Source organism: Clupea harengus, chromosome 9 (assembly GCF_900700415.2).
Source record: "Clupea harengus chromosome 9, Ch_v2.0.2, whole genome shotgun sequence".
Taxonomy (NCBI): domain Eukaryota; kingdom Metazoa; phylum Chordata; class Actinopteri; order Clupeiformes; family Clupeidae; genus Clupea; species Clupea harengus.
Genome location: NC_045160.1, coordinates 4,692,984 through 4,720,962, shown reverse-complemented (window position 1 = coordinate 4,720,962; position 27,979 = coordinate 4,692,984). Strand labels below are relative to the sequence as shown.

The window sequence follows — 27,979 nt, the reverse complement described above, 5'->3', positions numbered from 1 at the left end:
CTGTGCATCATCTGCACGCTCCAACCTGGATAATTCCTCTTGAGAACCACTGCTCGTCCGAAAGACTTTCAGCAAGCTCTACCCATACAGGAGACTGACTCAGGAGCACCTGCCTGTCTGTGGTGGATCCTTTCAATTCCCTCTCTCCTCTCTCTCCTTTATCTCTGTCTCTCTTTTTTTGTTGGGGTGAGAGGTGGTTGGTCAGCGTTGTGGGGATTGCGTCCGGAGGCAGCAGGAGTGAATGAGCGAGCGAGCGAGAGCTTCGCTGTGCTGCGCTGCGCTGAGCTGCTCTCGAGGCGGGAAGAGTCGGCGCGGTGACAGATCCTCTCTTCCCTACTCGCCCTCTCTGGCTGTCTCTCTCCCAACGTCCACCGCTGTACAGCCTGTCTGTCAGTTTACATCAGTGCTCTGCTCTCTCGCTTTCTCTTTGCTCTCCTCTGCTGTAGTACTTTCTCTCTTTGCACTATCTCTTTCGCCCCCCCCCCCTTCCTCTGTCTGCTCACTTGGTCTCTCTGCGCTCTCTCTCTCTTTCTTTCTGTTTGTATCCTCTTTCTCTCTCCCCTCTCTCTCCCTCTATCTCTGCCCCCAGCTCTTGCTCTGCTCCAGTCCTCTCGCTGTGTGAGTGATAAACGGTGTTAGGCTCTCTCTCGCGCTCTCTCTCCCTCTCTCTCTCTCTCTCTCTCGCCCTCTCTCTCTCTCTCACACACACACACACACACACACAGAGACCTTCGCGATGGGAGATAAAGGCACACGGTAAGAATGTGATTTAGAGTCTCTCTTTTTTAGTGTGTGGTTGGAGGTTGGCGGGGGGATGGCATTGGTTGTCAGGTTGCAGAGGGTTTTGTGTGAGTGGTTGTTTATGGTAACAGCAGTCATGTCTTTTTGTGTATTTCTGAATTTGCCTTGGTGGTGCATGAGGGTTTCTGCTCTTGGGAAAGGGACTGCCTATTTATCTTGATCGACTAGGCAAAACAAACAGTTGCTGGGTATGGTTAATGAGCTGGTCTGCCTCACTCTCTGTCCCTCTCCTTGTGCATGTACGGTACGTCTGTGTCCATGATCGTATTGATGATCATATTATCCCAGAGGTTACAAATGAGATGTGTGAGTCAGAGAGCCATCTGTACTCTTTCTCTCTCTCTCTCTCTCTCTCTCTCTCTCTCTCTCTCTCTCTCTCCCTTTCTGCCAGGAGTAATAACATTAGAGCACCATTTTACAGACTAATACATGAATCTCTGTTTGCCTGTCTGTGTGAGTGTGTGTGAAAGGTTAACATTTATGTCTCTGTGTTTGTGGGCGTGTGGGAGAGTAAGAGAAAGGGAGTGCAAGTGTAATGTGTCTGCCTGCGCAGCGTGTTTATGTGTGTGTGACTCTGTGTGTGTGTGTGTGTGTGTTAATGGAACTTAGGCAGCTAGCTGCACACCATCTCTGCTCTGCTGGGGTCGAGAGGTGGTAGGATTTTGGAGTCGGAGGGGGGGGGGGGGCACTGCTGAACTCACTCTGACATTTAACAGAGCTGACATGGTGAGAAACCCCTCTGGGTTTGCCTCCACCTGGTCCCGACTCCCCCCTCCCAACCTCCATTGCCCCCACCCCCCATTTGCATCCCACACACACACACACACACACACACACACACACACACACCACAGCAGCCGAGGTGCTTCTCCCTTGCCTTAGGATGACTTGCCTGTTGAGGGCAGTCAAACCTCAGCATTCATTAAAATGACAAGCCAATTAAATGATCCAATTAAGTTACCCACTTATTGTTCTGTCTGGCCGCTTCTGTCTGTCCCCTCCAATCCCAACGCCGCCCTCAAAAACACGTTACCCCCGGGATCAATACCAGCTGCGTAGGGATCTCCCCTTGTCCTCTCACCTTCCGTGATTATAATCACAGTGCCAGCCACAGTCTGTCATGTTGTTTTGTGTGTGATACGAACATTTTGGATGCCTAGACCTGGATGACTTTCTGTAGGTTACTCTGTCAATTCTGTTATCTACCAGAGAGGGAGGTTCTCTCTGAAAACATATCCGCCTCTTCCATTCATCCATCCATCCATCCATCCATCCATTCATCCCCAAATCCCTGAAGAACACACAGCTTCCTGTGAGGTCTATTTGACTATTCATCTCTGAGGAGGACAGAGTGGAGGAGTAGAGGAAAGGATGTTAGAGAAATTGGATGAAAGCTAAAGCGAAGAACAGAGAGGAAAACAGACAGAAAAGATAACGAGACAGAGGAGAGCAGAGGGGGGGAAAAGACAGAAAAGGAAGCAGAGAAAAGGAGAACGATAAAAAGCACAGCGCCTGAAAAGCAGGGGTGGACTGTGAAGAAGTCCATTCACTTGAGATCTGTACTTTATTTAAGTATTCATTTTTTGGGAAACTTGACTTTTGACTTTTACTCCACTACATTTTAGATGAGATAAATCATGTACATCAGAGCACCCATGGCCATATCTGAAGTCCATGTTTGAGATTTGTGAAATGAAGAAAGACATAATATCGTTTTTAAATGTTTGCTCTGTTTATTTTGCACAAATTTCATCACTGCCTACAACCTGAGAAAGTATTTTGAGGTATTTAACTCCAGATAAACATTTTAAACAAAGTGGTCTGTGCTTGTAGTAGTTGTGGTTTTTATGCTGTGGTTGGTCATATGACTTTTTATGGATTTTCATGGATATGCCAAATTTGGGATCGGGTCCTGTGTGAATCCACTGCTGATGCATACTGATAGTTAGCTAGCGAAACGGCGAGTTAACGTTACTGACTAAAGTCCTTTCAGAAACATATGTTGTACTCTTGTGAAATAAACACATTACTTTTAGTAGGGATTGGCCTTGGGGCTAAATTATTAAATACCTTAGTAATGATAATCTCTAATCTTTTCTGTACTTTTTACCATTTTGGTACAGCATCATGCACACACACACACACACACACACACACACACACACACACACACACACACACACACACACACAAACACACACAAACAATACAATGCAGTCAGGTTTTCTTTTAAAATTTTAAAATTTTGAATACTTAAGCAAGTACCAGTACTTTAATTCAAGTCTAAATTTGACTAAACAAATTCAGCTTGTATTAGAATAATATTGTACCATCAGTATAGTTTGACTTTGAAGTAATAGAGTTTAGTACTTTCTCCACCTCTGTTGAAAAGAAGAAAGAAAATCTGGCCCGGGGGTGGATGAGAGAGAGAGAGAGTGGTGGTGCTGGTCTTTAGTGTTCTTTCTCTTTCCTCTTGGAGTTTAATCTTCCTCTGTCAGCAGACTGCAAAGCATCCACAAACCAGCCTTAGCCCATCCACATGCTTTGTACATCTGCAATTACCCCATTCAGTGTCTACACCCCCCAATACTGTATCAATGAAGGCACACTGAAGGCAGGAGGGTTAATGTGAACCACTTTTCACTCGTTCAGAATAGGCTAGCCTGTGGCATGCCACTGTAAGGTTTGATTTATGACCAGATAAGATTAGTGGGCAGATGGTTTGTTTAGGTGTCGGATGAGAGAAAGACAGATCTGGCCTTTTGTGTTAGCCTTACTGACCTGTAACACAAAGAACGTAACCTGTCCTGTATAAAGCTGGAAATATACAGCTCTCTACAGAACTGGATTGGCTGAAGACTTTAAGATGCCTATGATGATGTAATTCACTCCACTTTCTGAATCATAGGATCCTAATTGGGATTTGATCAGCAAGTTTTTACAAGGGCATCAAGTTTCTCTTTCCTTAACGAGCCCTATGGTATTGCCAAGGCAGAGAGCCACTCTCGTTGACATCTCGTAAACGTGTCGTCCGGCTGGCCGGCAATCTAACCCTGCATTATTGAGCTGCACCCTTTCTTCCCATCTCTGCATTTTGTCTCACATTTCATCTTGACATACTCCAATGACTTCCTCCCGGCCCCTCTCCTTCCCTTCCACTCTCAAATGTGACCTGCACTGGGAATAGCTACCGATTCATATTTCATCACTTTGCAGAGATGGTCAGAGGCCATGTATCGCTATGCCTGGAGTCTCTCTGTGTGTGTGTGTGTGTGTGTGTTCATGAATTAGTCTTTTAAATAGTCTTTTTGTGCATTTGTGCATGAGTGTGTGTATTTTTGTGAGGAGGTGTGGGTGTAAGAGTGTGTGGTGTGCATGCATGTTGACGTGTACGTCCTCCTGTGATTTATATGTGTGTTTGTGCACAGGGATATGGAAGCATTTCTCTCTCTCTCTTTCTGTCTGTGTGTGTGTGTGTGAGAGAGAGAGAGAGAGAGAGAATAGAGAGAGAAAGTGCATGTGTCTGTATGCATGATGGGATGTGTATCGTGCTTCCTGTGTGAGATTTATTCGTGTGCTTTAGCAAGGGAGCATGTAAGCCACTGTGTGGGTGGGTGTGTGTTAGAGAGAGAGAGACATAGTGGTTGAGTGTGTGTGTGTGTGTGTGTGTGTGTGTGTGTGTGTGTGTGTGTGTGTGTGTGTGTGTGTGTGTGTGTGTGTGTGTGTGTGTGTGTATGTGTGTGTTAGAGAGAGCAAGAGAGAAAAACAGAGTGCTTGTGTGTGTGTGTAATGTGTGTGTGTGTGTGTGTGTGTGTGTGTGTGTGTGTGTGTGTGTGTGTGTGTGTGTGTGTGTGAGAGAGAGAGAGAGAGAGAGAGGGAGACTGATGTGAGTCATGTTTGGTGTGTCTCAGAGGAGCACTGGAGGTCATGGTTACTTAAATTCAGATTGCCTGGGCGTCTCCTTTACTGGCCTGCAGCCTGAACTCTCGACATCTGCAGAGGGACGGCAGAAACATCTCAACATCTCTTCTCTCCTCCCTCTTTATCTATCTATCTATCTATCTATCTATCTATCTATCTATCTATCTATCTATATATATATCTTTCTCACACACGTGCACACACACATACACACCTCATATGTAAAATGAAGTGTATCTGGTATTAAGCCGTGTTGACACTGTGAACATTGAAATAGGAGATGAATACTTCTCTAATGAGCTTCTCTCTCCTTCCTGTTAGCACTCCTCCTTTCTTCCTCTCTTCCTCTCCCTGTGACCTTCCTCTCTTTCTCTCCTCCTCTCTTTCTCTCCTCTCTTCCGCTTCTCCTCTGTTCCTCTTCTTCTCTCTCCCTCTCCTTGGGGCCTTGCTCTCCTGCTCTCTACCTCCTCTAGAGATGCAGCAATAGCTGTTGGGATTGAAACGCTAAGGTCACGGGGTCACGCTTTCCAGGCAAACTGTGGTAATAGCCAGGGATTACAAACAAGCAAACAAGCTTCCTGCCTTTTTCATTTCCCTCATGTCCCTGGTCTGTAGTCCTAGAATGACTGGGGCATCTGGGCACAGAGTCAACGATTCTGGACAACCAAATACACCCCTCCCTTCAGTGCTCATTCAGAAAAACAAACATTTTAGCATGAAACATCATCAAATGACAAAACACAGTGGTTGTCGCTAGAGTTGCTGCTGCGATGCTAACATGCAGAGAGGACGAGTCGGAGTTTTCCCAGAGCCAGCACAGCCGCTCCAGACAGTGATACTCCCAACTCTCCTGCTACTCTGCTTCCCTTCCCTCTCCTCTTCCCCTTGTCCTGTGCACAAGCATGAACACTCCCTGTTGCTGATTGGCTGGAAGACTGTTGTGTGGGTTGGTCAGTGTCATGTCGGTGCTTGATTCCCAGTCACAGAGCCATGGGCCACAGAACGGAATCTTTGCACCCCAGACCGTTTGGATGAAATAGTAGTAGAGTATGAGATCATTGGGGGGGGGGGGGGGGGTCTGTATTTTACAGGACGGTTGGCAACCCTACTGGCAGCTGTGAGAGTGTTGATGCGATGCCTGACGATCATCTACGTACATTTTATCAGTCCACACACAAACACACACACACACACACACACACAGAAGCCTGACAGTACAGTATAGAGATGCCACCAAGGGAGCGCTGACCTGAAGAGGAACCATATTGCCACGTCACACTCAGCTTCCCTCAGAAACGAGGGATATTTCTTCTTCTTTCTTCTTTCTTTCTCTGAATCATTCCTCGGTGTCAGCGTGATGACACGTGAGCCATGTGGCGTGCTGTGCCAGTAAGGACACGGCCACACTAGCTGTCGCACGCCTCGCACACCACCTCTATGCGTCACGCCATGTGTTTCTCTCCAGGAAGGGAATTATGGTCCGCCACATCTGTGTGTAATTGTGAGAGTGCCCAGGAGGGAATGTGTCACTATCACTCTCAGGAGCCAAATGAGCCTCCTGCCACCTTTATTTAATCACCAACATACACACATCCCTGCATCCTTGGGGTATGGCTGTGCCATAGAGCAGTCTCATTGATCGCTGTGTGTGAGGGTGCTAATGTGTGAACATTCGTTTTATTATAAGACCAGCATGTTTCATCACAGTGGTATTCAGTATTTTGAGGGCAGGCGTTTGACACTCCATGGGTTGATACACGGATGATTAAACATTATGAAACGACATGATTTACCCACAGTGCAATGCAAAGGAGCCAAATGTTGCATAACCAGCATATCAACAGGAACAGATCCACACAGGATCCTAATTCTTACACAAGCTCACACATAAATTAATAAATAAATGAACAAAGAAAAGAAAACAATACAAATGTCCATATCGATGCCACGACTCAGCCATCCTCGGTGACAAATCACAGGGTGTGTTCAATTGACCCCTGACCCCTCCACATCACACTGAGTGTGAGGGCTCCCCTCTTGTCAGCATCTTGCATAGACACGCAGTGTAAACCCTGAAACCAGAAGCCAGTGCATTAGATTAGTGAGCCAGGTCATTCAAAATTGAATCAGAATCACAAGTGGTATAATATCAGAGTTTCCATAGCTCTCAGCTGGTAGAGCAAGGTGCAAACGAAAAACGAAGAACACTGTAGTCTTTGGTTTAATAGCCAGATACTGATGAACATGTATAGTGGTATTGTATTATGTGTTGCTTCTGCTAAAGCAGTAGATCTAAGTGTGGAGATATGTAGCCTAAAGCCTGGTTGTACTCTCAGCAGAAAGTGAAGGCAGAGCTGTGCGTGGTCTGCTGTTTCCAGGACACCATAGTCTGTGAGTGTGGCTGAGTGCAATATGATTAATCAGGGTGGACTAAGGACAAGGGCCATTGGGATTCATAGAGCGTGTCGCCCTGTGCCACTGCCCATCCATCTGTACACAGTCATCCCTTCTCAGAGCGTATCCTCCTGGGGCTCGGTGTTCCCTTCTACCTGTCCTACCCCTGTAACATGCTGTGTGTGTGTGTGTGTGTGTGTGTGTGTGTGTGTGTGTGTGTGTGTGTGTGTGTGTGTGTGTGTCTGTGTCTGTGTCTGTGTGTGTGTGTGTGTGTGTGTGTGTGTGTGTCTGTGTCTGTGTCTGTGTCTGTGTCTGTGTCTGTGTCTGTGTCTGTGTGTGTGTGTGTGTGTGTGTGTGTGTGTGTGTGTGTGTGTGTGTGTGTGTGTGTGTGTGTGTGTGTGTGTGTGTCTGTGTCTGGATATCCATGAGCCTCCAATGAAAGTGACAGCCAGTGACAGAGCTTTAGACCAGGCTCAAAGTTAGGACGTCTTTCGTGTGAAGGGCTCGCTGTCACAGCCCCTACATATGGGCTGTGGAGATGCTTGTTAAGACCAAAGCTTCAGCTTCAGCTTCTGACAACAGGATGAGTCAGTCATTCAGCTCCAATACTGGTTGGAGTTCAGGATAGGGTAGAATGTTCCATTAGGGAACTGTGGCATTGTGACATACCTTTTTATACGGATTTACCTATATATTTCCCTTATCCTTTATCTTATTTATCATATTTATCTTATCCATAGTGAGTTTAACCAACCAGGTGCAGTCATCACTTTCTAGAGTTCACCCTTTAGAGTCTGTAAATGCATTCAGGTGAATGAATGTGTCTTATCTGCGTTATCACTCGTGTCAGCGCCTTTAAATTACACCCGACTGGGTTATTATTACTGAATGCACGTCTTATCAGTACTTCTGTCATCATGTGTCAATCACTTTTCTCTCTCTGAGTTATGAACAAAGCGTCGACCTAAATACATCACGGATGCAAAAGCCATCTGTGTTACATACTGTCTTTGAGTCGAAGGGGGGGGGCTTTCTCTCAGGAGAATTTTTTTCATCTTAATTAAGTCCTTAATTTCTGACCCAGATATTAGAGCACCTACAGAGCGTGTTGACCATGTGTGTATGTGTGTGTGTGTGTGTGTGCGTGCGTGTGTGTGTGTGTGTGTGTGTGTGTGTGTGTGTGTGTGTGTGTGTGTGTGTGTGTGTGTGTGTGTGTGTGTGTGCATATGAAGAGAGTGGCCTATAAGGCCATATCAGAGGGCCAGCATGTTTGAAGGACAGCTTGGAGGCCCTCTGCCACACATAACCTAGGGGAAAATCCTTCCACGTAGTAAGATCGTCTCAAGCCAGTGGCAATACATCACCCTGCTCTCCCTTGTCCCTTAGCCACGCTTGCCACTAAGGCTGAGGAAGGGAGAGAGGGAGGAGAGGAGAGGAGAGGAGAGGAGAGAGAGAGGAGAGGAGAGAGAGAGGGCCTTCTCACACCCTTCAAAAATGTGGAGCAGTTTAGCATCACCTTTCTCTGCTAATGGACAGATCTGACCACAGGCACTGATGGACATCCGCATTACCCCTGGCACTACTCTCACTTATGCTCTCTGTTGGTCTCTCTCTTTCTCTCTCTCTCTCTCTCTCTCTAGCTTTCTCTCTCTCCCTCTCTCCTCTTGTCTCTGCACTCTGATTACAGTCTCTCTCTCTCTCTCTCTCTCTCTCTATCTAGCTTTCTCTCTCTCTCCCTCTCTCCTCTTGTCTCTGCACTCTGATTACGGTCTATCTATCTATCTCTCTCTCTCTCTGAGGTTGTGTGTTAGCTGTGTTTCGTCTTGTGCAAGGCTTATACATCTCTATTTGTCTTTCTGTTTGTCCTCTCCCACTCTCTCTCTCTCTCTCTCTCTCTCCCCCCATCTCTCTCTCTGTCTGTAGTAGCTCTTGTGCAGCCTGAGTGGGGTGGTGGTGGGGATGGTTGAGGAGCCCCTGGCTGCCTCTCTTACATAAGCAGATGTAATGCATGCAGGGCAGGCTTGCTGCCGTCACGGATCACCGCTTTTGTGCTTGTCTGTTTTCCACTCTGCTCATCTCCTGAGCTCTAGTCTTCTATCCTTCTCCTCTCTACACCTCTCTCATCCTTCTACTCTCTTTCTCTCTCTCTCTCATCCTTTCTCATTTGTTCTCTTTTTTCTTTCTCCTACCTCCTTTCCCCTCCTCTCTCCTCCTTCCCTCTCCTTTCTTCTCTTCTCTGTTGTTTAGTTTTATCTTATCTGTTTCTCTGCTATATTGTCAACCATCCTCTCATCTGATCTTCTTTCTCATTAGTTAACCCTCCTCTCTTCATCTGATCTTCTTTCTCATTGGTTAAACCCTCCTCTCTTCATCGTATCTGCTTTCTCATTGGTTAAACCTACTCTCTTCATCTTATCTGCTTTCTCATTGGTTAACCCTCCTCTCAGCACACTCTTCTGCTCCTTTCCTCTCACCTCCTCTGGAATCCTTCGCTCCTCTCCCTCTCTACCTTGGCCTCTCCTGTCCTCTTCACGCCAGACACCTCTTCTCCTCTCTACTCCTCTTTTCTACCTCTCTTTCTCTTTTTTGCTCTTTCTCTTTTTCATTCCGTGCTCTCCTGTCCGTGTGGCGCTCCTCTGTTCTCTGTCATGGCCAGTCAATTCAGTAAATGGGAGTGTGAAGGCCCACTCACGCACACACACACACACACACACACACACACACACACACACACACACACACACATTCTTTCTCTTTCTCTCTCTCTCTCTCACACACACACACACACACACATTCTTTCTTTCTCTTTCTCTCTCTCTCTCTCACACACACACACACACGTGGCACTGATAGCGCAGGCAGAGATGTGGCCGCCCGTGCCCTGCGTGTTAAACAGAGAGGCCCAGTCATCCCTCGCTCATGTTGCTTCTCCACTTCTTCCGTCTCTCTCTCTCTCTCTCTCTCTCTCTCTCTCTCTTTCTCTCTCTCGCTTCCTCTCTGTTCATCCTTTCCTCCACCTCTTCTTTTTTTTGTGTGGGGGAGGACACACTCTCTCCCTCTCCTTCCTCTCCCATAGTTCTGAGCCCCTGGTTTATATGACCACTGCTTGAGGGGGGTGGTGGTGGGAACCTCGGCTCACGCTGATACCCACCAGGAGGGATGAGACCAGAGATGATGAGGCTCATGTAACACCAGATTCAAATCCAATACTCGGGCCTGCAGAAACAACAAGAGGAGACAGCCAAGGCAGGGGAGGAGACGTGGGTGAGACACTCACGCAGAAATAAAATCAATTCTCCGGATCGGTGCAAAATCTCATGGGAGGTCAATCCAGACAAGTCAGTCAATGAAACGCTGTATTTTTGTAAAGGTGGCTTGTTAATTTCAAATCAAATCTATCGACTGTAGTTTGTTATTACTCAATAGCATATGCCTAATCTCTAGATCATGCAGAATGTTCCTTCAAAGGACTGCCTTCTACACTGCTCCGGTAAAGTAGACAGCATGAATATATGTTTTATTTGTTTTCGCTCAAAATGAGTGCTACCATCTCCTTGGGCTATCAAGTGAGGCACAACATTATGCCTGGAAATAATCAGTTTTCTCAGGACCTGACAGAATCTCTCATAGAGCATTTCCAAACTGCCACCTCTGTTCCGCTCCACTAAAGAGCAACACTTAGATGTTGAGTGAGAATGACTTTTTCCATAACAGTGTTTCAAACCCCCCCCCCCCACACACACACACACACACCCCACCCCCACCCCCAACTCTCCCGATGATAAAATAGAGAGCGATTCAGCACGAAAGATGTGCCAACTCAGCATGGAGATAGTGGAGGCAGGGCTTGTCTGTACATTACCCGATGGGGCCACTTATTTAAAAATTCAAATGCACACTCTGAAAGGCCTGACTGAATGTTTCCCTGCCTATTATTTCAGAGTGAAGGGGGGAGAAAAAAACAGTAAGGTTGTGAAAGCTTCCTGGAATTCATGAGCCTACTCTCACGCGCATGATAGTTGGGAAGATCTCGTTTTGTGAGCTGTTGTTATTGTTGTTTACTGCAGGGCATCGCCAAGGGATGTTTTATAATTTAGGCTCTGAATCACTACAACAGTGTGTTCTTTCCAGCCTTCTAGAGACCTTGAAGCTTTAATACCTCATCAACTGACCAGCGAGGTAGTGTTTGCAAAGCGAGGCTGTGGGGAGACATAACAAATGTCAGCGTGTGTTATCAGTGTGGTTATGACGATAGTCTAATATTGAGATAAATCAGGGTGAAGAGCCCTCGCACTCTGCAGCATGATGAAGTGAAGGGTTAGCACCACACAGAGTAGAGTCATTTATCATTCACTGAGCCAAATACCAGACGGATGCAGAGTCGGCAGAGGATTCGGCCCAGACCTGGCCCACATATGGAGGTGCGTTCAAAATGTAAACGACGGCAAATGTTCACAAACGTTTCTTATTTGCTTTGAGTTCACTGCGTTTGTGAGCGCACACAGATGGTCTGAGGGGTATTTCTTGGCTAATAACCATAGGAGCTGGATAATAGGGATACAGTTTAAGTCAATGGTTTGGAATGGTTACACAAAAACGTTCAAATTTGAAAGTTGAAAGAAAATGTGTTCACCTTGAAGGTTTGCATCTGTTCGCTGAATTTCAACTCCCCTCCGATCCGGCCCTGAGGATGGTAAGGGTCACTCAGAGCCAACTCTGTCAGGTACCACTTGATGATGTTCTGTAATGAGAACCATTCTAGACCTATCAGAGACAAGATTGGGATGGGGTTTGATCTGTTCGATCCATGCCTGCTGGAGCCATATCACGGATAGATCATAGCTACATCACAGCCAGATCAGAGCTACATCACGACTAGATCAGATGTACTGTACATCACGGCTAGATCAGATGTACATCACGGCCAGATCAGATGTACATCACAGCCAGATCAGAGCTACATCACGGCTAGATCAGATGTACATCACGGCTAGATCAGATGTACATCACGGCCAGATCAGATGTACATCACGGCCAGATCAGATGTACATCACAGCCAGATCAGATGTACATCACAGACAGATCAGATGTACATCACAGACAGATCAGGGCCAGATAAGGTAGTGAGGTCAAAGCCAGACCAAAGCCAGAGCCATACCAGAGTTCTGTCTGCTCTCTTGAACATTATCTGACCAGTGCTTGAATACTGATTCAGTTAAACTTTGAGGGAAAATGTATTTACAGGACCTTAAATGTGATTGACCCTCACGTTATGAGGCTGAACCACAAACAGTCAAGTTAAATGAAATGAGTCTGTGGCAACAAGAAACAACCACAATCCGAACAACTGAGTCCTTGTACAGTATCTGACAGTCATTCTATTTTCTGACTGATCAAGCGAATGCCCATTACTTAGTTATAGTCGGTAAGGTTTGGACTCTCTCATTAAACATTCATGTTTCCTTAAATGAGTCTTTAGGATTCGGCAGGAATCCACTTATCCTCCTGATAAACTATTCCAGAAATGTGAGCAGAGGATTTGGGCTGTCCTTCTTCTCCTCTCCTCTCCTCTCCTCTCCTCTCCTCTCCTCTCCTCTCCTCTCCACCCCCGCAGGAAAGGATCAAATGCTACTTGTGTGTTTCTGTCTGGTCCTTTGAAGACGTTGCTCAGCCCCCGCCTTCTCCGAGCGAAGCAAAAACTCTGCAGTGGTTCATTTAAATGAGATGGAATGTGGGTCAGAGAGAGAGAAAAAATTAAAGAGAAAGAATAGATGTGGAAATGGAACAATAATACCAAACTGTTTTCTTTCTCATAAACTACAGCAACTTGGGGGGACATTGCTTATTAGAAACCTAAACACTAGTTATTGACCTAAATCAGGTCATGATTGTTCTGGATCAAATTGATCAATAGTTGCTGTATGACGCATGCAATTCACCGCATCCCTTGACGATACTTTCACAGCTCCGAGTTTGGACCGTCCTCTTATTTGGACTGGTTTTGTTTGGGATTTTCGTTTTTTGGGCTATCAGAACAGGCCAAGCCTCTGGCATGGGCAGCATGACATTAAGTCCTCCCCTGCTGTTCTAATTTACCATGACCTTCCTCAGACATTTTTTCTCAGGGATTTTAACCATGTCTGGATTCCGTGTCAGGAGCTTGAGTTCCTGCTGCTGTTTTTCGAGGAGAGTTCACAGGCATTCTGAAACAATGTCTGTGTGTTTTACTGATGCTTCATAATGAGGTACCTTATGATGAGGTATGCCTCGTGTTTTTTAATGACACGGTAGTTTACGTGTTTTGCACAGATAGTGTTAGAGGTCTACTTGGAATGTTTGGTTCAGTGGTTTAATGTTTCAGGTTTTATGCAGGGACTTCTGACTAAAAAGGAAAGACCACATTATCACTGTACTGGACATGCTAGAAACTAACGTACCAGAATCTACTTGTACATCTAATTCTATTTCATGTGGTACTATGTTGGCCGTGCATTCATAGCACATTCAGTTTAGTGTGATTTATTTCACCTGGAAACAGCCTTGAGGTCTTCATCATTTGTAATCATCCCACATCATGACATCTGTTTTGCTTCTCATCATCATTCCTTTCTTTTCTCTCCTTTGGAGAGCAGTGAGATGCCTGACTGACAACCATCCGTCAAAAGCAAGTCAATTTCCTTCCTCCCCTATCCATTTACAGATTGTATGGCTTGAGAGCAGAGCAGTGGGGCATGTGGATGTGCCTAATGGAATGATGTATAATTCATTCACACAAAGACAAACCCAGCAGCTGAATGAACGGCAGTGAAAAGAAGAGAAATTGCTCAACAGATGCCTTGCATGGACTTTAGTCACACAGCCTGCCATGAGAATCATTTTTCTACGTGTCGTAAAAAGGTCTTTGACAGCTACAAGCCTAAAAAAGGCACACCGGGAAAACATTCTACGCAGAAGAAGCCTTATGGTTAGACGCAGAGATGCACTGAGACAGATCCTGGGTGAGGTTTCACCACTGAAGCCATAAAAATGAAATGTCAAAAGAGAGAGAGAGATAGAGAGAGAATGAGAGAGAGAGATAGATATAGAGAGAGAGATAGAGAGAAAGATAGATAGAGAGGTATAGATAGAGAGAGAGAAATAGAGAGAGAGAGAGAGAGAGAGAGAGAGAGAGAGAAAACATCTTTGTTGCAGAGGGTTTTAAATTAATTGTGTATCTGATCAGTGCACAGTACTCATATTGATTTGCACAGATGTGCCTCATGTCCTTGCCTCCTAATTAAGCCTGCTGCATGGACAAATACCAGCCTGAAAATCAATGCAGATAACCATGAAACCAAGAGATTTGAAAACCTCATTTAAAAGCTCAAGGCAGCAGGTTGAAGTCGAAATGTTTCTTCCACTAGCCTCCAAGATGAAGAAGTGGTTTTGGGGTTCATGAGACGAGCTGTTTCTAAACCCGTCCATCTGCAGGGGCAAACCGTGCCCAGTGGACAGCCAATCCCCGGGGGTGGAGGTTGGGATTGGGGGCACGAGTGATCCAGTGGGCTTGGCATGGCAGAGATGAGATGAGCCTCCAGACAGCTGAATGCGTGCCCCGTCACAGGTGTTGGCACTGGGCACTGGGCCCTGGGCGCAACAGATGTCTCCTGTTGGAGACAAACAGACATGAGAGGGGTGTGACTCATCCAGCCTGACATCAGCCTGTGGATTTACACCCCGCACAGGCAGAGGGAAAAACACAATTGGACAAATGACAAGAACAACAATAACAACAATGAAAGAGAAACGAGATTGTTCAAACCACACACAGGCACAGCTGCTCCCTGGAGCAACACAACACTTAACACACACATTTTAAGAAGGAAGAATAGTCTACTTTGTTTTCTGTTACGCAGCTTATTTTGTTTTTTAACAATAAAATACAGACAGACATCACTGGTCATGCTTGTAAATAATGGAAAACCTTGCCATGGCAGATTTTATTCTGGAAACACATTTGCTGTGTTTTGTTCAACACCCACTTTCACAGCTCGCTTGGCTAACCCCGGTCATCACATCATAATTCTTGGAAGGCAGCAAGCTAGCAACACAATAGCACTAACCTCCAGCTCCATGCCCCACCGTGGGCATAGCAACAGAGCAAATAAAATCTATAAGATATTAAACCTGACACAGCCCACTGTAAAGCGCATAATATGGTCATTAACACAGCCTGGAGTCATAGCCTAATGCTAATTAGGGAAAAAAAGAAACACTGGACGTTGTGACAAAAGCCATCTGCTGTTGCCATGTCAACCATAATTTAAATAGGAAGGGCGCTCTCAGAGTCGTGCAGATGCCCCTTTGCTTTGAATTAATTTCTGCCTGCGCTGCGCTGCACTGTGCGGCACCAACTGCACGCCATGGGCTTCATGGTTACTTTGATTGGAGACAGTCAAATGAGTGATCAACACAGGGATGTGCAGAAGCTAAATGGTCTGTTAGCCAGAGGCCAAGTGACCGTGTCATGCTTAGAAACCGACAGCCCTCTGCATGTATGACAAGAAGAGGAAGGTTTGGCTTGGAGTCGCAGAGTTAAGACTGCTGAATGTGTCGATTACAAGTTTATATCCAGTAAAGTGAGCCCAGATTCAGAGCAGATCACCGACAGACAGGCATTTTACTGTGACGGTTGCAAGTACTGCCCTTACATAACCAGTATTCTACTGCAATGACGACTATGATAACAAGCATGAAGACGACAGGTGCCATCTTGAAAATCTAACAGTGTGTGACTCTGAAAGACCTACAGTGGCTATTTAGTACTTATCTAACACTTCAGTACAGATCCTATAATAATATACAGTATGTGTGTTCCCCAAATGTCACAACAGCCTAACTAAATGGGCACGTGTTTCGGAGGGAGTTTATCAGTAGGGATCAGGCTTGATTAGGATGCTGCTGTCATTAGGCAGAGTGTCTTAAAGGAGGAGGAGGAGGAGGAGGAGGGTGGGGAGGAGTGCGGGCCCCAGAGGGGCCTGAGAAAGTGTGGGCTGATTTATGTGGGCTGTGTTGGGGCCTGATGGATAGGGAGGCAGTTTAACTGTGTCTGACGCCATTAAGCAGGGGCCTGAGAGCATCTGGGAAAGGGCGGATGCTTGACTCCCCTCTCCTCCGGTTTGGTGGTACGTGCTGTTTTTCTATGGCGTTGGTGTAGTTGGGCTTTGGGAAATCCCTGATTCACATTATGGTTCATTAATACATACATCTTCACTTCTTCCCCACATGCCTGCTCTCTCTAGTCCTACTCTTCCTCTTATCTCCATCCTTGCTCTCCTCTCTCTAGCTCACCTCCTCCTCCTATCTCCTCTTGTCTCTCTCTAGCTCTCCTCCTCCTCTTATCTCCACCAATGCTCTCCTCCTCCTCCTCTTATCTCCACCCTTGCTCTCCTCCTCATCTTCCTCCTATTTCCTCCTCCTCCTCTTGTCTCCACCAATGCTCTCCTCCTCCTCCTCCTCCTCCTCTTCCTCCTCCTCTAATCTCCACCCTTGCTCTCCTCTCTGTGTGGCTTAACAGCTCTCTGTTCACACTTTGGACCCTAATCTCATTGATGGAGAGCAAGCAAACTCTGTTGCGCATGAACTAAAGCTAATGTGTGGCGTGTTTGCGCTGACCCACCCATGTTTGCGCTTAGGATCTTTCTCAAGGTATTAAATTAGCAAAATGATTTAGCTTTAGTTCGTGCGTGGCGGACTTTGCCTTTGGCGGACTTTGCCATTCGTTGCTTTGCTGGTTGCCAGTTGCCCGTCAATTAAATTAGGGCGTAAGTGATGAGTGGCATGGTAGTGTAAAGCCATTATTGATAATTACACATGCATGAGCTACTGAAACATTAGTCTGCACTAGATTTATCGATTGTGTCCTGTTTGCCTCAGCATTAGGGGTTTGCAACAGGTCTCATTCAAATCCATCAAGAGTCATTGATTACATGCAACAAATGTGTATGTCTGTAGCCATAACACATTTTATTTCTGAATATGGCAAGCCATGATGTATTTTTGCAACCATATCTACTCAGCATGTCATTCTCCAAACAGTGTTGGTCTTTTTCCACAACCTTCTTCTCCAGAGAGATCTGGCCCACGTGCCTCTTAGTCTTTGTGCTCCATTAGTTAAAGTGGACGTCTTGCCCTCCCACACCCAATGGCCTGCTGATTCCAGGCGAACTGTTATCATGTTATCGGAAGGAGGTCAATTAGAAAGGCTCTGAGACCCCTCCCTGCGATGCTCCACGCGCTCATGGGACAGTGTTGGCTCTCTCACGGCTCCAGGGACATGGTTTTTATCACTGGCCCAGCCCAAGCGTGCTTTTTATGTGGAAGGAGCTGTTTAAAGTTTGTGTGTGTGTCTGTGTTTGTGAGTGTGTGCTAATGCGTTAATGTGTGTGTGTGTGTTTATGAGAGAGAAAGAGAGAGTTAATGGATTTGTTTTGTGGCTACTCTGTGGATTTTTGAGGTTTGTGAGAGGGCTTTGATTCCTGGTCATTACAAGCTGTTAAACACTATAAAAATAAAATCTCAATGGTTTTGTGCTCTTCAGAGAGGATATTGCACTGTGATCCTAGGGTATGAAAGAAGCCTTCTGCAAAAAATATAAAAGTATTATCTTCCTGGCTTGATGTGTATGGTATAAAATAAAACAATGTCTTTAATATTGTTAGTGTTGTTGTTGTTACATTTTATTATTAAAATGTCTATGGCAACAACTCTGTTGCTGTCTCTGCCTTGACAACACATCCTCATTACATCTTGACATTCAATTTATAGTTTCTCAGTGAGAGAGAGAGAGAGAAAGAGAGAAAGAGAGATAGAATCTCCTGTCACAAAGTGGTCCAACCATCATTAAACATAAAAACATGTACTCTCTAATTTAAACTTTAGTTCCAAAGTAAGATTTTATGTCTCCTAAAGCAGTTATTTTCACAGGCTCTGACACCGCAAGTAGTTTATGACTTCATCTTAGCCCAAGGCTCATTTGATGAAGGCTCTTGTCACAGTAACTGATGCCCTGATTCACAGTGGGCTGTTCTCACATTTGGAGTTGTTCCTGTGCCACTGAAGCAGTAAATTCTCTCCCTTTCTTGGGAGCCTCCGTCCAGAGCCACTTCCCTGCCCTTAACTGAATCCTGTGGCTCGGCGAATGCAGGAATGGTGATGGTTGGACTGCTGTGGGCAATAACTCTCTACCTCCATACCAAGGTAGTTTTTTTGTGTGCTTATTTTGGCTTTCCTGGAAAAGACAAGAGTGATTCATTAGTGACACAATCTGGTATCTAGCTGATTCCGGACACACTTTCATACCACGTTAGGGCCCTATCCTGGTAACAGTGAGGTGTGGTCTGACATGAGTCACTGCTGTGCTGCTATTAACCAGTTTTTTGTCTAAAATATTGCCTGTGGTCTCGTTTGATTTATGCTCTTTTCTCTTGCTTTTCAGGGTGTTCAAGAAAGCAAGTCCCAATGGCAAGGTAATATTCTCCTTTGTGTTCATCTTTAAAGGTCAACAACCCTACTCTGATAACAAGGTGCTCATGTAGAACAGAGAAATGCTTCGAGTGTCAGTAATGGGGGCGAAACAAGCCTCCGTCAGCACACTCCATTCCAGCATCAAAACTGCCCTTTCTAATCAAACCCCCTTTGTCTCGTGAATCAATCGATATCAGAGATCCAACACCGGCCTAGCAGAGGCCTTTTCAAAGTCGGAGCTCTTAAAGAGGAGAGGAGGAGGGGAGGACTCAGAGTCCGCTCCCATGAGGACGAGGCCCCGGACGAGGCGCCGAGGTCGCGTTCTCACACAGACGCCCATGCATCTCCCCGAGACGACCTGCTGACAGGTCGAAGTTACGTTCGTTTGGAGCATGGCGACACGTGCGTCGGCACGGCGATGGGCTGTCTCTGGGCGGAGTGCAGAGTAGAGCAGAGGCGGACGCCTCGTGTTGTGTCACGGTCGGATCCACCGCTTTAGCAGCCTGGCTGGGGGGGGGGGGGGGGGGGGTCTGAGGCAGGGTACATCGGGGTCGTTGAAAAGCAAGTGGTTGTGAGGAGAATATGAAAGAGCCGTGTGTGTGTGTGTGTGTGTGTGTGTGTGTGTGTGAGTGTGTGTGTGTGTGTGTGCGCGCGTGGGTGTGTGCGTGACAATAAATAATGCCAAGACAGAAAATGTGTGGGTGTGTGGGTGCATTATGATGTACTTGTATTATTGTGCATGAGTAAGGTGTGTGTGGGGGGCACATTTGTGTGCTTGTGTGTTTGGTGTTTCTGTCTGCATGAGAGTTAATGTGTGGGTGTGTGCATGACTATGTGTGTGTGTGTGTGTGTCTGCTTTTGGATTCATTATGATGAGCTTCTGTGAGCGCTTCTGTGCTCTCTATGATGAGTGTGTGTGTGTGTGTGTGTGTCTGTGTCAGCTTTACGCTCTGGGAAGTTAAAGCCCTCTCCAGAGTCACACCAACAAATTCATGCAGACAGTAATGAGAGACAGATGAGAAGGCCAATCTGTGGGCAAGACTCCCAGCCGTGAATATTGAAGAATATTGAAGCGCCTTGCGAAAGCAGCCAGACACATTACGAGCCCAACAAACTGAGTTCACAATGTATTTCTGTATTTCTGATGTATTCATATGCAAAGGGTGAGCTGCTAATGACAGTTCATACTTTTTAAATCCTTTGACATTTTGACCTATTGACATTTTGGTGTCTTTTTTAGCTCACAGTCTACCTCGGGAAGAGGGACTTTGTTGACCATGTGGACCTTGTAGAGCCAGTCGGTATGTGTACCTGCATGGAGCATGATTAAAAGAGATCATACATTTATAATGTCATTTTAAATCTCTGAAAATGGTTTGTTTTTATTTCTTCTCTTCCAGATGGTGTTGTTTTAATCGACCCAGAGTATTTGAAGGAGAGGAAAGGTATGAGAAAATGGATAAAAGTAAAGAAATCGTATTTGACATACGATTGAGATCTTTTTCAGAGCTTTGCCAGTTGGCCCCTCACTCCATTAGCTAGCTCCCAAACTAGGATAACCGCCCTAGGAAATGATCCTCCATGTCCAAAAGAGTGACTCATTGTTATCATACACAATCATAGACAGTAATACAGCACACAAAATTATGTTTATCTTATTTTACTGTTTATTTGGAGAGAAAGTTTATGTTGGTGACACTAGAACTGTCCTGCTTTTGTGCCCATAGACAGGAATTACGTTGCTCAATCTTGGTTAGCGTTCTAAAATCTTTGGTGTTACGGATCACTGTGCCGAGTGATTTCCATATTAGTTTGAGCGGCAATGTTCTGCCCTATGTCTGTCACACTCCATTATGTAAAGACTTACTCAAAGGCCGCGCTCCTTGTGCCTCTCTGTCCCTCTGTCCCCCCCCCCCCCCCTCCAGTGTTTGTCACGCTGACGTGTGCCTTCCGCTACGGCCGCGAGGATCTGGATGTTCTGGGACTGACGTTCCGAAAGGACCTCTTTGTGGCCAACATCCAGGCGTTCCCCCCAGTGCCAGGGGAGAAGAAAGGCCTCACCCGCCTACAGGAGCGCTTGATTAAGAAGCTCGGGGAACATGCTTATCCTTTCACCTTCGAGGTACTCCACTCTCTTCTCTTGCTCCAGCTGTTATCTGGAACAGGATTTCACTCAAGTGTTGATATTTATTTTCCTTTGTTTGTTTGTTTGTTTGTTTGTATGTTTGTACCTTTTGTTTGTTTGTTCCTTTTGTTGTGAGGCTCCATTTGGAGGTGACTCCCAGTGCAGTTTGTTTTACAACAATCGTCATGCTTCCATTTGACTGAACTCTTGTATATAATAATTCCATGGATTATTATAAAATTATTATAAAATTCCATCAGTCCCCACCATCATAGGGAAATCAGTATGTTAAAGTGTCAGATGGCAGGAGACTCTGGAGGAGATGTGGCCCAGGTCTTAGCTGCACCCATTCCAGAACTACCACTCATCGGAGATAGTTTGTCATCGAAATTTCATTGAATTTCATCTCTGTTCTCCACCCACAGATTCCTCCCAACCTGCCCTGCTCAGTCACTCTGCAGCCAGGCCCTGAGGACACAGGAAAGGTACTCGGGATCATCCTCACAGGCTATAACGCATGATAAGTGTGTGGGCTCGCTCGGGCTAGTTAGCATGCCGGGCTGTGTAACACTACGGCTGCACGTCTCCAGCTCTTTAATGAAGTGACTTCTCTCTTTTATGTCATCCGGTCCTCTCCTGCTTAGGCCTGTGGGGTGGACTTTGAAGTCAAAGCCTTCTGCGGAGAGAACGTTGAGGAAAAAATCCACAAAAGGTACAGTCATCCTACTATTCTGTCAGCCATGTGGAATACATCATCGACATCTGTCACACTATTAAGAGCATAATCACTAAGGTGCATGACTTACTTTCAAATGACGGGAGAGAGTGAGCGAGAGGGATAGAGAGAGAGAGAAAAAAAGAGACATAGCGAGTGAGCGAGAGAGATAGAGAGAGTTCACTGTCCACAAATGGAGTGACCTTGAATGTGTGTGTCAGGAAGAATTACCCTCAAAGTCCTCAGAGTGCGTACAGCCTCAAGAATATTTGATTTTAATTAGCATGTTAGCTACTGTAGCTCAGGCCTGATTGCATGCAATGGGAGTGGGCTGCAGCCCATGAATTTTAAATGGTAAGTGTGAAATGCTTCTTAAGTGATTGGATGTTCTCCCCTTGCATTCTTATTATTGGATGGGACCCAGTCACGTTTATAAATATAACATCTGGGTGGCTCCTGTCCAGCACACTGAAGGATGAATGGAACATACCAGAATTTTACCTCAGCATCTGAAAGCAGCCTTGTCAGTAGTGCTGTAATCTTAGAGTGCCCAGGGCACTCCTGACTGTGACAGCCTTCTGTGTGTGTGTCGCAGGAACTCTGTGCGCCTTGTTATCAGGAAGGTGCAGTATGCCCCGGAGAAGCCGGGTCCACAGCCCATGGCAGAGACCACACGACAGTTCCTCATGTCTGACAAGCCCCTTCACCTGGAGGCCTCCTTGGACAAGGAGGTAGGGAGCCCCCTGCTGGATGCTTGAGAGAGTAGCATCTCAGACTCCAACCTGATTAATTTTCACATGCCAGTTTTTGCAAGTGGATTATGTTTTTTTTTGTTTATTTGTTTTCTATCATATGACACTATTGGTAGAATGTGATTGTGAGGGAATGATGAAAGGACAGGGTTTGCCAGTATATATTTTAAGGCGTTTGTGACATTTGCTTACAATTTCTTGGCCCAAGAATGTAAACCAATTCATATAGAATGTCTAATACAATAATTCTTTGCTGTCATCTTTACATTCTTCCTGGGGAACTACATCATTATTGTAGGTCTCTTTGTATGTTTATTTTTTGTCAACAAAGCTGCACTATGTACCTTTGTGTAATGCATAATTCAAGAGTATATCGCTGCAATATTCATCATAAAGTGTTACATTTAGGTAAATGCAGTAGGAGTCAAACTCTGTTCCCTAGAGGCTCAATACAGACCTGTTTAATGTGTGCTTGCCAATCAGCTGACTGCTTATGTCTTCAAAGGAGGTCACACTTGCTGTCACAAACATAAGGCCACTACACACGTTTGCAAATGTTATTCATGTAAATGTTTAATGTATAAAAGCACCATAATCCCATGAATTATTTCTCTTAAAGCGCTTGTGTGTTACGGGACGTGACCGATAGCTTCATTCAAATCATGTGATTTCCCCTATAGATTTATTACCATGGCGAGCCCATAAGTGTCAATGTTCACGTCACTAACAACACAAACAAGACAGTGAAGAAAATGAAGATTTCAGGTACGTATCACTAGCTCCTTCATGAATATATTGCTATTCAAAAATAGGCATTTCAGCTGGACAGTGTTTGTTTTTTCACTTTAGTGCGTCAGTATGCAGACATATGCCTGTTCAACACTGCCCAGTACAAGTGCCCAGTAGCAACAGAAGAGTCAGAGTAAGTATAGACCCAGAATCACAAATGCTTTACACAAATGTCAGTGTATGTGTTAAGTAAAATTAGATTTAAAGCCTCGGGCTGACTCATCTGAAAGAATTTCTACAACTATTTTGGAATGATACATGCTCATTAATGCCTCAAATTATATTTGAATCTTTCATACATTATACGGAAAAATTATATAATCTGATACACCTGATGAACCTTCTTTCTTTCATCTGTCAGTGACATAGTAGCTCCGAGTTCCACGTTCTGTAGGGTCTACACCCTCACGCCCTTCCTCGTCAACAACCGGGAGAAGAGGGGCCTGGCCCTGGATGGCAAGCTGAAGCATGAGGACACCAACCTAGCCTCTAGCACACTGTGAGTACAGCACAGGCTCTTAGCCTCTAGCACACTGCGAGTACAGCGCAGGCTCTTAGCCTCTAGCACACTGTGAGTACAGCTCTTAGCCTCTAGCACACTGTGAGTACAGCGCAGGCTCTTAGCCTCTAGCACACTGTGAGTACAGCTCTTAGCCTCTAGCACACTGTGAGTACAGCACAGGCTCTTAGCCTCTAGCACACTGTGAGTACAGCTCTTAGCCTCTAGCACACTGTGAGTACAGCACAGGCTCTTAGCCTCTAGCACACTGCGAGTACAGCGCAGGCTCTTAGCCTCTAGCACACTGTGAGTACAGCTCTTAGCCTCTAGCACACTGTGAGTACAGCGCAGGCTCTTAGCCTCTAGCACACTGTGAGTACAGCTCTTAGCCTCTAGCACACTGTGAGTACAGCACAGGCTCTTAGCCTCTAGCACACTGTGAGTACAGCTCTTAGCCTCCATCACACTGTGAGTACAGCACAGGCTCTGCTCCTCAAGGCTTGACCAGGTGTTCTGTGCAGTCCTCACAATGAAAGGAAAACTGTAAATGTTTGGAATTTATATCTTACATATTAGAATAGACTCAGTTTCACTCTGTTATAGCGACTGTATCATCTTTGCCTTGATGAGAAGTATTGTACATTGTTATGCATGATGTTAAATTTGTCGAGCAAATAGTTTAATTCATAATTTTTTCTACCATATTTATCCCATATATGTGTTGCATATACATTTTACCTGTGTTCATGTTCCCAGGAACAGGAATATGAAATTAAATTTTAACGTTTATATTATTGCCCTCGTCAGGTTGAGAGAAGGGGCCAACAAGGAGATCCTGGGTATTATTGTCTCCTACAAAGTCAAAGTCAAGCTGGTGGTGTCTAGAGGCGGGTAAGTGCATGTGTGTTTGTTTGTTTGTTTGTATGTTTTCATTTTCTGTTCAGATAGTCTCAAGTCACTTGTGGATGGGGTTTGCACACAGGGATGTATTCTAAATCGGGATTTTGCGTTAGGGTGGTGTAAAGGTGTTACAAGAAGTAAACTACTTTAGATCCTCTTACAAAGCAACTTGTTTTCCACTGCCTGATATATACATGTTAGTTTACTAATGTTGGTATTTCATATGGTGTGTGAACTCAGACTGGTGTTGCACTCCTCACATAAACATTTACTAGACGACATTGCAGGAACTTCAACTTATTTTTTATATTTCCAGACTTCTGGGAGATCTTGCCTCAAGGTAAGACCGGCGTTTATTACAATGTCATTCATCATTTGGGTAAAGGGACCAGATTTAGTCTAATTCCCTGGTTTTACTTCACAGTGATGTTGCTGTGGAACTGCCTTTCACGTTAATGCACCCCAAACCCATTGAAGACTTATACGGAGACGGTAGGTCCCTTGATCACAAGTCTCCTCACTCTCTTCTCCTTCTGTCTCTTCACATGGATACAAACCCAGTGCTGAGTTTGGGGAAAACGTGTGCAAACTGAATAACCTTCAAAGCCTTTCTTTAATTCCCCTACTTGTGTTCTGTCCACTCCACAGCTCCTGAGAGCGACGCGCCCATCGACACCAACTTGATAGAATTCGACACAAAGTAAGAGCCGCTGTCGCAGCTGTTTTCTTGCCTCCCGTCCTTTTAGCCTTTGTGAAATGTGCACAGAGGCTGTGCTTGTGCTATGCCCCATCAATAATGCATTCAGCTGCCTCCCCCAGCTCCAGCTCCCCTGGCTGCCACACCTCCGCACCAGGCACAGCAGCACGCACCCACGCACACACACACACACACACACACACACACACACACACACACACACACACACACACACACACACAGAGACACACACACAGACACACACACACAGACACACACACACACACACACACACAGACACACACACACACACACACACATACACACATACATACACACAACCACGCACACACGCACACACAGAAGCAGACATACACACACACACATACACACACACACACCCACGCAAACACACACACACACACACACACGCACACACAAACACACACACACAGGCAGCACACTCACACTCACACACACACACACACACACACACACACACACACACACAGAGACACACACACACACACACACACACACACACACACACACACACAACCCTTGACACTGAATGACTCCAGCTGTTACTATGTAAGTGTATCTCAGATGAAGTACAAACACTCTACTCTCTAGCAGTGTGTATCTGTGATGGTAGTGTTTGCTCACATATCCAGTATTGTTTCAGCTGCCTGAGTTCAGGCCAAACTCAGCATAGCCATAGCCAAAGTTAGAATGCTAAACAAGCTGCACTTCATGAGTCACCACTCTCATATATTTTTCATGTTTGTTTGAAGAACTGAAGGCTTAAAATGACTACTGCAGGTGGTTTCAAATATGTGTATCTGGTGGCTGTGCTTAACCAGGACACTGAATCCTCTAGTGATATGTGCTTGTGAAGGCCTAGAATAGTGAGTTTGAAGGTTAGATAAAGCTAAGGGATGCTCTCTCTTTCTGTCTCTCTCCACAGTGACGACGATATCATCTTTGAGGACTTTGCACGGCAGCGGCTCATCGGGGCGAAAGACGACGATGATGAGGAGGGCACAGACTCGCCCCGGCTGAACGACAGATAAGTGGAGAGCGGCGCAGCGTGGTGTGACGGGGCTGACTGTTCTTCTGAGGCGGTGGTGTTGCTTTTTCCTGGGATCTACCAAGAGCCTCTTCGGCTATAAACCTGAAGCGAGGAGGCCCCCTTTACAATGAAACACAGAAAGAGAGAGAGAGAGAGAGAGAGGGAGAGAGAGAGAGAGAGAAAGAGAGAGAGAGAAAACAAACACACACACTCAGTGGTGCCGTCGTCGTGTTTCTTGTTTACATTTGTCTTTCCATGCAGCCGGGACAAGTATTAGAAAACAAAACCTCTACATCTTAGGTACTTGTGTGACCTAGTCATCAGTGTTGATTGGCAAGAGTGAGGGAGAGAGAGAGGGCGAAAGAGAGAGAGAGAGAGGGGAGAGAGATTTCTGTGCGTAGGCTACTTTAGGCCACCTTCTAGGTATCTGGGATTTCCTATAAGGGTCACTCAAACGGAGGTCTTAGCAGTTATCATCATGGCTGAATCTAACTTGAGTGGAAGCATGCCTTGAAATAAACTTCACTTTGTAATACATGTTTTTTTAACGTTTTGTTAGGTTTGGTTTGGTTTGGTTTGGTTTTGTTGCGTTGCATTTTGTATCAATAGGAATGAGCAAAGACACAACTCTGTAATGATAATATATTTAATGTATTGTATCTGTACTTCTCTTTCCGTACATAACTGGGATTGTTATAACCATGACTACTGCCAAATTCAGTACGAGCTGCCGAATGCACCTTCCATCAGGGAAAACTATTAAGTGTACAAATGTAGAGGGGTAAGGGGAGAATTTGGAGAACTATTTACAAGTAAACATATATATATATATATAAATATATATAAACATATATATTTCATTTCGCCTTACATTAGACATGACAAGTTGATAGTAGCTGTTTGATAATCCAGAGAGAGATGTGATTTGAGACTGTTGTATTCCTTGCTTCGTGGAAACCCTTCCCAGTAGTAGCACTGATATGCACATATCACATGGGTCCCCACTCCATACACATCCCAGCCACCTAAAGTACAATCAGAATGTCATGCCTCCTTTCCCAAACTACCATCCAGTGTCACTTTATTTCAAAAGCAAAAATGAGAGTAGAACATAGTTTAATATACCAACACTATCCGTTTTTGAGAGACAAATGGCCAAACATCAGGCAGAGTTCATGTAGTTTTATCTCCACAGCTTTTCTAAATCAAGAGGAAACCTGTCTCCAGTGTGGTCGTTCATTCCCCATTCTCCGTGCTAACACTGCATTGTAGATAGAGGAGAGAGCCTTAGCAGACACAGAAATGAAGCTATATTATCTATAAAGAAAGGAGTGGCCTTGATTTCTTGCATGACATGTCAATACTTTGTACGTTTTTGTGAATGGGATTCATGCTTTTTCCAAAATGCTTTTGATTTCTTTTGTAAAGGTTTTACTACCACAGTACAGAATGGTCTTATTCTTTTCATGATTAATATTATGACATGTGTCACCAGGTTGTTTAGATATGCTGCTCTGGTCCGAAACTGTCCTGTTCCTTTTTCTTCACTGTGTTAAACAGTGTCAAAGTCATATTGACTGTGAACTAGTCATTCCAACCATTCAAAATGAATTTGAATCATATCTTAGATAAGTCAAAACTACGAGAGGGGCTATCAAGTATTTATTGACAAATGAATATTATTGACCATCACACTGACATTATTGTTATTATTATTATTATTATTATATCCATACAAGTTTCAGGCGAGGGTGTAAAAGATATTATGTTAAACTGTATCTTTATTAATAAAAATGTGTCTATCCTGTA

The 27,979-nt window shown here is 45.1% G+C and overlaps 1 protein-coding gene across 1 annotated transcript; it reads left to right on the top strand.

Moving 5' to 3' along the window:
- The first annotated feature begins 521 nt into the window (after window positions 1-521).
- On the top strand, window positions 522-27,979 carry arrb1 (arrestin, beta 1). The gene is made up of 16 exons (XM_012816652.3): window positions 522-756; window positions 18,593-18,623; window positions 19,862-19,922; window positions 20,022-20,066; window positions 20,547-20,743; window positions 21,172-21,231; window positions 21,391-21,458; window positions 22,057-22,192; window positions 22,894-22,978; window positions 23,063-23,135; window positions 23,364-23,501; window positions 24,309-24,392; window positions 24,718-24,741; window positions 24,826-24,893; window positions 25,050-25,101; window positions 26,066-27,979. The coding sequence occupies exons 1-16, from the start codon at window positions 737-739 to the stop codon at window positions 26,169-26,171; spliced, it is 1,248 nt and encodes a 415-aa protein (XP_012672106.2). The 5' UTR covers window positions 522-736; the 3' UTR covers window positions 26,172-27,979.

Coding starts and splice junctions, on each gene's coding strand:
- arrb1 (XM_012816652.3), top strand. CDS start 737: ATGGGAGATAAAGGCACACG. Junction 757..18,592: donor ATGGGAGATAAAGGCACACG/GTAAGAATGTGA, acceptor CTTGCTTTTCAG/GGTGTTCAAGAAAGCAAGTC. Junction 20,067..20,546: donor GTATTTGAAGGAGAGGAAAG/GTATGAGAAAAT, acceptor CCCCCCCTCCAG/TGTTTGTCACGCTGACGTGT.